Raw genomic sequence first — 11,730 nt, forward strand, 5'->3', positions numbered from 1 at the left:
TGCAGTAGCTGCCCCCTGGTCGTCAGTGCGCTCCCACAGGGGGAGCGCTGCTTAGCCAGAAGCTCATGGCTGGTGAGCACAACCGCGATGGCAGGAGCCTCTCCCACCTCTGCGGCAGCACTAAGGATGTCTGACTGCAGGCTGGGCGCACACCAGGCTGAGGGGACACTCTTCCCCCCTCCCCCCCATAAAATGCATGAATTTTATGCACTTTGCCTTTAATAAAAAATATAAGGAAATAAGGGTATAAAAAAAGAAATGTGGAGTGCACGATGAAGCTCAGGGACAAGTAAGTATGCACATGAAAACAGTGTATGATCTCACAGTGTTCTTGAAGTTGGATTGTGTTTGCCTGAGTTTCCTATTAGCCAAAGCAAAGATAAATCTTATTAATTGCAACATTCAAGCTATGTATACACATAATGTATAACCAAATCCCATTCCATGTAGTATGTGTACATGTGTTCATGTGTATGTGTATGCATGTGTATGTATGTATTAAATATCAGTTAGTTGCTCAGGAAATCTGTGTTTTTCCTGGCCCAGAACTCTTGAGAAAAATTTGTCTTTTTGGTGAAATACATGACTAGACAAGATTTTTTTGACTCACACTAAATGTTTCTCCCTAGAGCCTACTTTAATATCTCCCATATGCTTTAAATATCAATTTTTAGGGTAATGACAAAATTTTCTAATTAGAAGATAACCATAGCTGCTGTTACTGCTCTTCTCTGTTAGGAATTCTTGTTAAATCCTGGGCGCAGATCTTTGCTACCTCTGAAGCCCAAAAATTACTGTTCCGGATCATAGATTGTTTACTGCTGCCGCACTCAGTGTTACTGCAAGAGAAGGAGCTGCCTGCACCTCTGTTGACTGCAATTCAAAAGAGCCTGCCTTTGTATCTCCAGGTATAGTAAGTGTGGCTGCTTAAAAGTAAAAAAAAAAAAAATGTCCTAAAGCAGCTTACTAATGGCACATTTTAAAACCCTGCATTGCCATTTCAATGTATGTGTGTACATGGGGCACTTCCATTTAGCATGATTTTAATTCTTTTTGTGTTTCGCTCTGAAAACAAAGATGGAAAAGACAAAATCTCCACCATCAAAAAGCTTAAAATTCAGGAGGAGGCTGATTACCATAGACACTTATAATAATATGCTCCATATTTTTCTGAGAGGCCTCCTCTGTCTATCACCCAGACTGGGATGGGGAGAAGTGAGAGAAGATACTGTGCAGGATACTGTTTGTCAAAGAGCAGAGTGGGTAGGAGCTGAAGTTCTATTCTTGTCAGAGGGAACAGCATGGGAAGGGCATGGTTTTTATAAGAAATAGGACACACTGGGGAAAAGCAAATAATTCTGTGGGGGCTAGACACTCATATAGGAGGAGCCACATAATGGGGGTTTTCTATATCTATGCTAATAAGTTTGGACTTTTTCTTTTACAGGGGGCTATTGATGGATTTTGAGTTTCTAGAGAAGTGGGAGTGACATACATTTCCATTTTAACAAGGTGATTCTGGTGACAGTATCCAAGGTAGTTGGTGCAGAGCTTAGAATGGAGATTTGGAAGGCAGTAAGGAATACATTATCTGAAGGTTTTGAACTAAGGCAGTAGGTATAGTGCTCAGTAAATTTCAGAAACATTTAGGAGCTCCAGTCAGAAAGACTTGCTAAGTTAAGTACTATGGAGCAGCAGAAAAAATAGAATACTTTCTAGATTCCACAGTGGCTGCTTATGTAGGTGGTGGTGCTGCTGAAATGGGATATTATGGGGATGAAGGTAAGGCTTTCTGAAGAGCTTCAATTTGAGATGCTGGGAATATCTAGGTCATGGTGTTCAGCTGGCACTTGGAAATATTGATCTATCATGCAGGAGAAAGGACTAGGCTGTACTTTGTTATTCATTAGAGTCTGATAATAAAGGTAAGTGCTTCTTAATTTGGGCCTTAGCAAGGAAGCTGAGGCAGAATGGATTTTGATTAGGTAATAAGCAGTCTCTTCCACAGTTGGATTTTTTAAACATATTTTTATTATTTCTAAGACATTTTAAGTTGACTTTTTAATTTTATATTCAAAATAGCATTTAAAGCAGAGTATAGGGTGTCTGCTAGCAAGATAAACCACTGCCAATCCAGAGGGGAAGATGCAGGGAGGGGAGTTGTAGACCACAGGAGAGTCTGATATGCTTGTTCCATGTGGCTTCTTAAACCAAAAGTGTATCTTGAATAAGAACTCTTATAAACTTCCAAAGTTGTAAATTGAAAAATTTGTTGAATTATCCATTTGGCAGAATTGACTTGGATCTATAGCTTTAACTTCTTAAAGGTATCCTGGTCTTTCCTTCATAATTTTCAAAATGTATCCATTTAGTACTTCATCTTCTGACTTAATATGCTTTTTCTTAAACAAAACATGGAAGAAATGGGGTAGGGAATGCCCATTATTTTTTTTTAATTGTTTATTTAATTGCTAGTGTTTTAACAGCTCTAGGCTATTTTTCATTACAAATAATAACCTTTTAAAATTTCTTATCAGGAAAATATTTTTAGCTAAAATGTAGACAAAAACATTTCTAATTATTTCTCTGGGGATAAAACATTGTGAATCACAAAATACCAAATTATAAATGAACTTTTAGATCATAATTTATTGTGTTGGTGATTATACTTAGTAATAGGGAATATTTAGAAATATTGACAGAAAAAAATTTGTTTCCCAGAGTATTGGTTTAATTATGTTTGTAATGATCAAATACTATAATCCATATGAAAGTACTTTGTTAACTTTTATAAAAAAGGGAGGATTACGTCAACAGACATGCAGTATAACATTGTGAGTTCTGTATGACCTTGATCAAGCTCTTAACTCCTAAACCAGTTTCCTCAGCTATAAAATTGGACCTACAGTAATACTAACTCAGTGGTTAATTAAATGAAACAATGAATATAAGTCACATGGTACAGTTACTGACAAATGAAAACCTCAAAATAAATTTATACTAACTCATAATCTGCATTTCTCTCCTTTTGTTAATTAAAAAAATGTATCACCTTTATTAACATGGAAGATTTTTAGCATAAGTTTTGTCTTACTCTGATAACTGTGAATGATGAGTGCCCTATATTAAAAACTGCCCTAAAATATGCTTTATAACTTGGTAAATACACATATATGCCGTTGATGAGTGTGGTGGTCAAGTTTTCTAAGGATGAGAAGAAGGAAGCTTCCTTTGTGTCCTACATTTCTTTCCTGCTTCATTTGTGCCCCAAAGACAAGTATGTGGTGTTAGATACCACAGCAGGGTTGTTACCAAGCTTAGCAACTCCCTTAACTTCATACAAACATTATCTATTGATAGTGGGTGGTGTCCTTGTTGGTTGAGATAAGCTATTAATTCAGACATGAGTATTAATGTAGGTGACTAAATTAGTAAGTTCCTAAATGTTTTTTTACCTTTTGATATTTCTTTGGGTTTTTTTGTTTGTTTATTTGTTTTCTTTTCCTCCCATAGGGCATGTGTATCGTGTGCGGTCAGTCTCAAAATGCCTATTTGAATCAATTGCTGGGGAATGTTATTGAGCAGTATATTAGGCGGTTTCTTCCAGCTTCACCACAACATGTTTTAGATCTTGGACAACATCCTGTTTTGTTGGCATTGAGAAACTCGGCCACTCTTGCACTGATGCCATCTCTAAAGAAATGCATTGTACAAGTCATAAGGTACCTCTAAATATTAAAAATAAGCTGTATTTATAATTTATTAATATCTATTGAAAAAAAACAAAGCATTTAAAAACTATTGGCCTCTGTTAAAATAATAGTTTAGAAAAAGAATTTTTCTGAGAAGCATTATCTAAGATTTTACTAAAATGATTTTTACATACGCAGACAATGCTTTTTTAAAAAATTTATATTATTGATTTCAGAGAGTAAGGAGGAGAGAGAGAGAGAAATATCAATGATGAGAGAGAATCATTGATTGGCTGCCTCCAGCACGCCCCCTACTGGGGATGGAGCCCACATCCTGGGCATGCGCCCTGACCTTGAATCAAACCGTGACCTACTGGTTCATAGGTCGAAGCTCAACCACTGAGCCACACCTGCTGGGATAAGACAATGCTTTTTGCTTGTTTTTTCTACAGAACAATTATTTTCTTATATATGTCTTAAAGGTGTAGATATTTATTTTAGTTTTTTTTTATCAGAGAAACTACTAGTATTTTATATACAATACAGTAATTATATTTTATAAAAGATAATAAATAAATGAAAATATGATTGCTAGTATGAAAAAGGAAGCCATATGAAGTACTATTTTGTTAGCCTATCCTCTATCTAATAACTCAGTGTTACTATTAGGCAAATGAATAAATGAAACTTCTAAGGCTTTCTACTAAACTTCTTACCTTTTAACTACCACATTAGGAGATTCAATAATAGAATTATCTTTTCTTTGCCTTCATAAAGTATTTAGCTTCATGTGAAGTCAGTTTTTAAAGCTTAAGATACTATGGTGCTATATATTCTTATCTAACATTTGTTTTCTCTTTTTAAATGACCTGATATTTTTAATAAATTGATATTATCCATCACCTCTTTGCAGAATTCCATGTTTAAAATCTGTTCTTTCTCCCACCATTTTCTTTTTTGTGTTCCTAGTGTTCTGTTACTCAAGTTTGGAAGCTTTATAGTTTTGTTCCCTCCCCTTTGCCATCCTCTGGCAAATGATTGTTTCCTTCCCTTCTTTTCACATCTCTCTTTCCTTATCACATTATACCTCCTAGACTACTGCCAGAATCTCCTAACTACTTTCACTATCTCAGCTTTTCTCTCAGCCCAGCCAAAATAGTGCCGCCAGATTACTTTTTCTGAAATATTGTTCCATTATGACACTTTCCTGCCCCCAGACCTTCATTTGCTCTTTTTTTCTTCTTCTTTGCCTATAGAATAAACTCCATACATGATCTGTCACTAGCTTTTCCATGGCATCTTATACAAACTCTAATGAGATTGGTTTATTATTGCCCCTCCAAAATGCTTTGTAGTTCTTTATGTTACAGCATTTTCTCCATAAAATGGCATCCATCTGGACTAAATTCCACATAGTCATTATAAGACCTACACCTAACATGTCAGTGTACCATGATGTTTCTTCCCATCTGAAGTCATCTGCTCTGTAGGATTCAATTCTCAAAATTGTCATATTTTGCCTTACTTGTATCTGAATTCCCATCAAGATGGTACTAGTACTCTACCACTGTGTGTGAGACAGTGTATAAGTAGTTTAAGTATAAACCCAATGACAAATGCTGAAGTGAAGTTAAATCCTTGAAATCATAGAACTGTTTTAAAAACCCGGTGTTGAAGACCCCGGCTGCTTAGCTGAATTTCCTATTTGTCTGTGAAAACATTTTTCTCATGATTTCTAGTTGATGACCCAAAATATAACAATTCCTTTTTCATTTTTCTTTTTTTAAAGTACTCAGGAAAGAGAGATTTCCTCCTACACCTTCTTCCATTGCGTGCTTCTTTACTCCTGTAGTTCCCAGTATTAGTTAGGGCTCCTGCCTCTGAATTCCTGAGAATTCCTAGGAATTCCTCTGAATTCCTAGACTTATTATTTGAAGCACCTATCACACTATATCATGATAGCCTTTTTTTTTCTTGTCCAGCTTGTTCACTGGACACCAAGCCCCTTGCTTTCAGAGACCATATTTTACTTCACTTTACATTCTTGTCCTTAGACTTGTACCTGGTACAATATAGGTACCTATTAAACGTCTTTTCTAGGCACTGGGAATTCAGCAATGAGCAAAAAAAGACAAAACCCTTGTTCTCAAAAAATGAATGAATCTTCTTATATGTGAAATTTGTTGGAAGCCACTATATGGAGTAGAAATGATGAAGAGATAGTTCCTGATCTTATGGGGTTTATAATTCTTAGTGATTTCTATGCCTCCTTTTGGCAAATTATTATTATTGCTTTGCAAATATATATATATATATATATAAATGTATAGCTTAGATTTTGCTGCATTTGACAATTTTTCATTGTCTAGACTTTTTAGAAAGTGAACGGTCCCACTTTCATTTATTCACCTAACAAATGTACACTGAGCACCTGTTAGGAGCCAAGACTTGTTCTAAGAGGTAGAGATATACACATGAGACAGATAAATTACCTTGATGATCTCAGATGAATTCTAATGCTAAAATGTGTCCTGCTTTGAGAGAAGATATTAAATCCTAAATTACCTCTCTGATTCTTTTACTTCCAAAAGGAAGGAAAGAGGTAAAACTAGAGTTGGAAGCTAATTCCCAGGACAGTCTTCTTATTGAACTGGGGGTAAGGGGAGACCCCTCCCAAATCCCTAAATGAATGTAAGGAGAGATTTATTTTTGCAAATTTGGCATAAAGGTTGCATCATTAAAGAGCTGGTATAGGAGTTCAGGCTTATTATAGTGGAAAGAAAAGAAATTAACAATTACATTTTTATTTGGATTTTGATTAAGTTCATTGTAAGACCAGGTTGCTTTAAATTTAGTTTATGTCTATATTTAACATTGGCCCTTATAGCACACCAAAAGAATGTGTAGTCATTGCTTCTTAACATTCTGTGTATGGTAAAATATACATATTTTTTATAAATTTTGCTTTATTAATTTGTGGGAGGTAAAATTTGCCAATATCTATAAAGTATATGTCATTTGATTCTGCTCTGTTGAAACTTTGAACAGAAAAACAAACAAAATTGTACTTGTTTTCAGGAAATCCTACTTGGAGAGTAAACCGATCTTGCTTCCTCCACGCTTAGCATCCATTCTGGCTTTTATCCTTCAACTCTTCAAAGAAACTAACATGGACGTTTCTGAAGTTGAACAACTCCTCCCTGGTGTCTTAAAATGCTTGGTGTTGGTTAGTGAATCCCAAGGTGATTTTGAGTTTGTGTTTGTTATACTTTTCTGTTCAATTTGAAAGTACTCATTCCTATCAGTTAAGTTGATAGTTACAAAAGTATTTGTTTATGTTATATATCAGTTTGTATTTATCATGGCTAAAGAACAAACTCCAGCCAATAGCTGAGGTTGAGCATGATAAATGGTTAAATATTGACATGTTTCAGTCTAGTTTAGTTTAGTTTTTCCCAAGGCAAATAATTTAGTGAGGTGCTACTTCCTCTGATTAGACTTGTTAAGCTCTTAAAAAATATTTGTTAATCTGACTCCAATTATTAAATACTAGAGGCCTGGTGCACAAAAATTTGTGCACTCAGGTGGGTCCCTCAGCCCGGCCTGTGCCCTCTCGCAGTCTGGGGCCCCTTGGGGGCCCCTTCCCCTGGCTGCTGGCACCAGTTTTCCTCTGGTGCCTAGAACCCAGGCCTTCGCTCTTCACCAGGGGAGCTAAGCCCCTCCCTGCTCACTGCGTGCGGGTCCCGGGGGCGTGGTGGAGGCTGGCTCTCCGCTCGCCATGCTGGCCTTCACTCAGGGGCCAGCCAGCTTCGCTCCATTGCTTGGCGCCTATGTATGCAAATTAACCACCATCTTTCTTTGCAGTTAATTTGCATATTGCCCTGATTAGCCAATGGGAAGCATAGCGAAGGCTCAGTCAATTACCTTTTTTGTCTTTCATTAGATAGGATATCTTGTTAAATATTAAGTTGGGAGAAGTCAGCACACTCTCTTCTCCTATTCAGGTTTCTGCTGGAAGATCTAAGCTGATTTCTTTGGTAAACCTGTTAAGGATCCTTTGATCCTATTCCTTTTGTTTTCAGTGTCACCAGCCTTACTGCCAGTGATCTCTTTAAAACACCATTTATTTAATGCCCACTGTTAGTAGCATGCTTTAATAAGCTTATTAGAAATATGCAGAATAATAGCCATAGCTCTATCCTGAAAGAATTTTTAAAATGTAAATAGAAGGCTGTGTGTGTGTGTGTGTGTGTGTGTGTGTGTGTGTATCATTATAATGTGTTTGTTCAGGGCAGGTCTTCTCTAATGCTTCTACCTAAGTATGTGTAACTGCTATGATAGGTGAGTATAGTATGTATCCTCAGGAATCTGAGGGCAGGGCCCAAAGTGGTAGCTAAAAGCTCAGACACCTCTTTGTAATGCTCTGTTTTATCTCAAATATTGTATGCATAATTCGTTTAATCCTCATTTTAATAATTAAAAATATTCTTTCTGCTCCCAAGCTTGGTTTTGTGGAAAATGTTATGTTCTGTTAATTTAGAATGCCCTTACTTCATAGTAACATCCCTTCCCTGAAGAATGCCCAGATGTGCCCCAGACTTTTCTTTAGAAATTCTGTCCTCATTGAAAATTTGTACATACTTTTAATTTCGGTGAATGCTTGTTGTATTGTGCAATATAAAATTTCTTGAGACAATAGATAGTATAAAGTTTTAGCTAGCCTCTTATTTTGATGATAGTAATATTTATTATGAAGAAGACCATAGGTTGGAAGGTGAATTTTGCCTCTTGTTATCTAGTATAAACCAATTAATTTTAGGGATGGTTGCAGTACATTGAGTGCGACACCACTGAGAATACAGGGGTGCCAACCATTCTTGCTGCAGCTTAGAGGCTGCATGCCAAGAGAAGCAAGCTGAGGGGACCTGGTGCAGCTGTCCCTCCTTCCACAGCGCTCTTCTCCTAAAGTGGGTGTGTCACTCAGAAAGTAGCTGTCTCTGTCCCAGCACCAGAGCCATGCCTGTGAGATTGTGCCTGGAACTCTGAGTCTCTCCCAAAAGAACTGATTTCATTTGTGACAGTGTGAAAAAGTTCAAACCTAAGGGTACTGTCAAAAACAGTGCATTTGTGATGAAAGGCAAAAGGTAGGAGAATAATGGACTCACTGGACTATAAAATAATCTGTAGTCCAGTCAGTTTGGTGTGAGAATTGGTGAAAGGGACAACTGATTAGAGCCCTTGGGTCAGAACAGATCTCAGACACTGATCTCAGTGTTTTATCCTGTTTAAAAAGCCTGAACTGGATTAGATCAGTCAATGAAGCACTTTATGCCCCAGGGCATTATTGAAAATAATGGCATAATCAGCCAGCAATTAGTGGAGCTTAACAGCTGGTGTCAACATGGGAAGGGACAGTCAAAGAGAACACTGTCACAGCCATTGTCTTCCGATGGAGACTGGGCACACCTAAGGTTACACCACCTGAGGAGCAGTTTTAGAGGTTTCACACAGGAGCAGGAAGAAGGAAGAAGAAGTAGACTTCACTAAAAAATGTCCAGTTTTCCAACAAAATAAATTTACAAGACACAAACAATCAGAAGTGTGATCCATTAACTGAAGAAAAAAAGAAGGCAATGGAAGCTGCCATTGAGAGCAATCAAATACTGGTTTTAATAAAGACTTCAAAATAGTAGAGGAATAAAAAACACAAGACATTTAGAAAACAAAATGTAAAAAGATTGATGTAACTCCAACTATTCAATAGTGACAATAACAGAAAGGATTGAACAATCCAATGGAAAGAGATTATAAGAATGGATTTTTTAAAAAGATCTAACTATTCTATCTGTAGGAAACACTTTCTACATTGGTTTTTGATTTTTTTTTAAAAAAACTTCATGCCGAAACCAGTTTGGCTCAGTGGATAGAGCATCGGCCTGCGGACTTAAAGGTCCCAGGTTTGATTCCGGTCAAGGGCATGTACCTTGGTTGCGGACACATCCCCAGTGGGGAGTGTGCAGGAGGCAGCTGGTCGATGTTTCTCTCTCATCGATGTTTCTAACTCTCTCTCTCCTTTCCTCTCTGTAAAAACTCAATAAAATATATTTTAAAAAAAACTTCATGTACAAATATGCAATTTTAGAGGATTTGATTAATTATTTAAAGAATACAGATGTCCTTTTGTGATTTTGCTGTTTGAAAGGAAGATAGCATCAAATATAGTTGATTTTAATATATGTATCTTCAACTAATTTTAAGTGAAGGTAAGTTGTTGGATTCTAATTGGCTACTTATGTATTTGTTCATGGGAGGAGTAGGCTTTTGAATTTTAAAAAATCTGCTCGCCTGTAAATCAGCTGAATTATTAAAGGCTGATTTAATAATACTTTTGTCAGTATGTAATAGTGCTTGCAGGATTGGGATGGGACAGTGTTATTGAATATGGGCTCTTATCCTCACATGTATTTTTTCTGGTATAAGGTTGTAGAAAATAGACTCTTAAGCTTTTTATATTTTCTTAAAACGAGAGGGAAATAGATTGGGAGATACACTTTTGAAGAAAACAAAACCTCTTAATGATTTCATTTTGAAAAATAACAGGAAATCATATACATACTTTGAGAAGCAACATATTTTTCTAAGTCAAGCGTGTTTATAAAAATGAGGATCCAGCTGGTCAATTCAGATACCGTGTATAATGCTGTAATTTTTCCTTCTAGTTAAAAGGCTAGCCACGGAGAACTTGCAGTGTATGGTGAAAACCTGCCAAGTGGGGTCAGAAGGAGAACCTGCCGCCCAGCTGACTGCAGTGTTTAGGTAACTGGAAATCATGCCAACTGGCAAGGAGACTATTGCCAGCCATTTGACAGCCAACATGTTTTTTAAATAACTAATTATCCAAAACAGAATGTGTTACTACTTGTTTATAGTATTTCAATTATTGTATTTTGGGCAGTAGTTTTGTTGCATTGTGTTGTTTTATTAAAAAAGTACAGGTGCTTGCTCATTTCGGCAGCACATATACTAAAATTGGAACGATACAGAGAAAATTAGCATGGCTAATCTCAAGGGTGACACACAAATTCGTGAAGCGTTCCATATTAAAAAATAAAATAAAATACAAAGTGCCAGAGAGAAAGGTAAGTGAGCTACTTCAGATTACCTGTGTATTTAATAAGGAAGATTCTTGCATGTATTTAAGAGGAAAAAGTGGGAAATGTGGGGTCATGATGACAGGAGCATAGGCCTTCAGCGCTGCTCAACATTTACTCAGGATCCGGTATAGACATACACATCGTGGGTTTCTTGCTTGCTTAGATTCTGTTGACCCAGGAGCCTCCATTACTTTTCTTTAGTGAGGCATAGACTGTGGGACTTGATCTGTCATTTGTTCACAAGACTAACAACGTAACTTGAACTTTTTTTTTTTTCTTGCCTTGCTTCCTTTGTCTTGTGCTTGGGGTGGGGGAGCAGTATTTTAAGTATTTCTTTCTCACAGTTTCTACAAGTTTACCTTTATTGTACATATCTCTACCCTAGCACTGCCATAATAAGCAATTTAGAGTCATTTTCTTCATCTTTGTTGGATCTTTGATTCCTCAGTTTTTGTTCTCATCACATAATTGGCACTTATCAGGTGTCTAGTTTATTCAAATTGTGAGCACTTGAAATAAATAATGGATTTGTGAAAACTAAAACCCTAGGAGGGGAAAAAGAATTTAGATGAATAAAGGATGCATGTTTGTTATGTACAATTTATTAAGGTGGCTTTTATTTGGTGGGGGAGTGGAAATTTTAGGGTTAAAATATGTAATTCTAATTTATAAAGGTCTCCTATGGGCCTAAAGTCTCTTGTTTGATTCCAGAATATAAAATATATTATGAATAACTTGCTTTCCTCATAAAAGTATTGTTTTGTTTATCTAGAGATATGAAGAAATTTTTTAATATTTAGGAAGCCAGACTTGTTTTTCTCTTAGTCTCTTCCACATCTTTACCTCCCAGATTTCAACATATAGACTATAGCAGAAAAGTCCCC

General features: G+C 36.5%; 1 protein-coding gene across 5 annotated transcripts in view; it reads left to right on the forward strand.

Annotated features, from left to right (window-relative positions):
* The window catches only part of MMS22L (MMS22 like, DNA repair protein), a 107,673-nt gene that overhangs the window by 94,568 nt on the left and 1,375 nt on the right, over positions 1-11,730 (forward strand). For 4 of the 5 annotated variants that reach the window (XM_015557696.1, XM_006778234.2, XM_015557695.1 and 1 more), the window contains 4 exons: positions 739-908; positions 3,514-3,722; positions 6,771-6,934; positions 10,412-10,508. In XM_015557696.1, the coding sequence (XP_015413182.1) occupies positions 739-908; positions 3,514-3,722; positions 6,771-6,934; positions 10,412-10,508 (640 nt within the window). Of the gene's footprint in view, positions 1-738; positions 909-2,082; positions 2,169-3,513; positions 3,723-6,770; positions 6,935-10,411; positions 10,509-11,730 lie in introns of those variants that run through there. The other variant, XM_015557697.1, reaches the window with a different exon arrangement.

Source organism: Myotis davidii, unplaced genomic scaffold, assembly GCF_000327345.1.
Source record: "Myotis davidii unplaced genomic scaffold, ASM32734v1 scaffold269, whole genome shotgun sequence".
NCBI lineage: Eukaryota > Metazoa > Chordata > Mammalia > Chiroptera > Vespertilionidae > Myotis > Myotis davidii.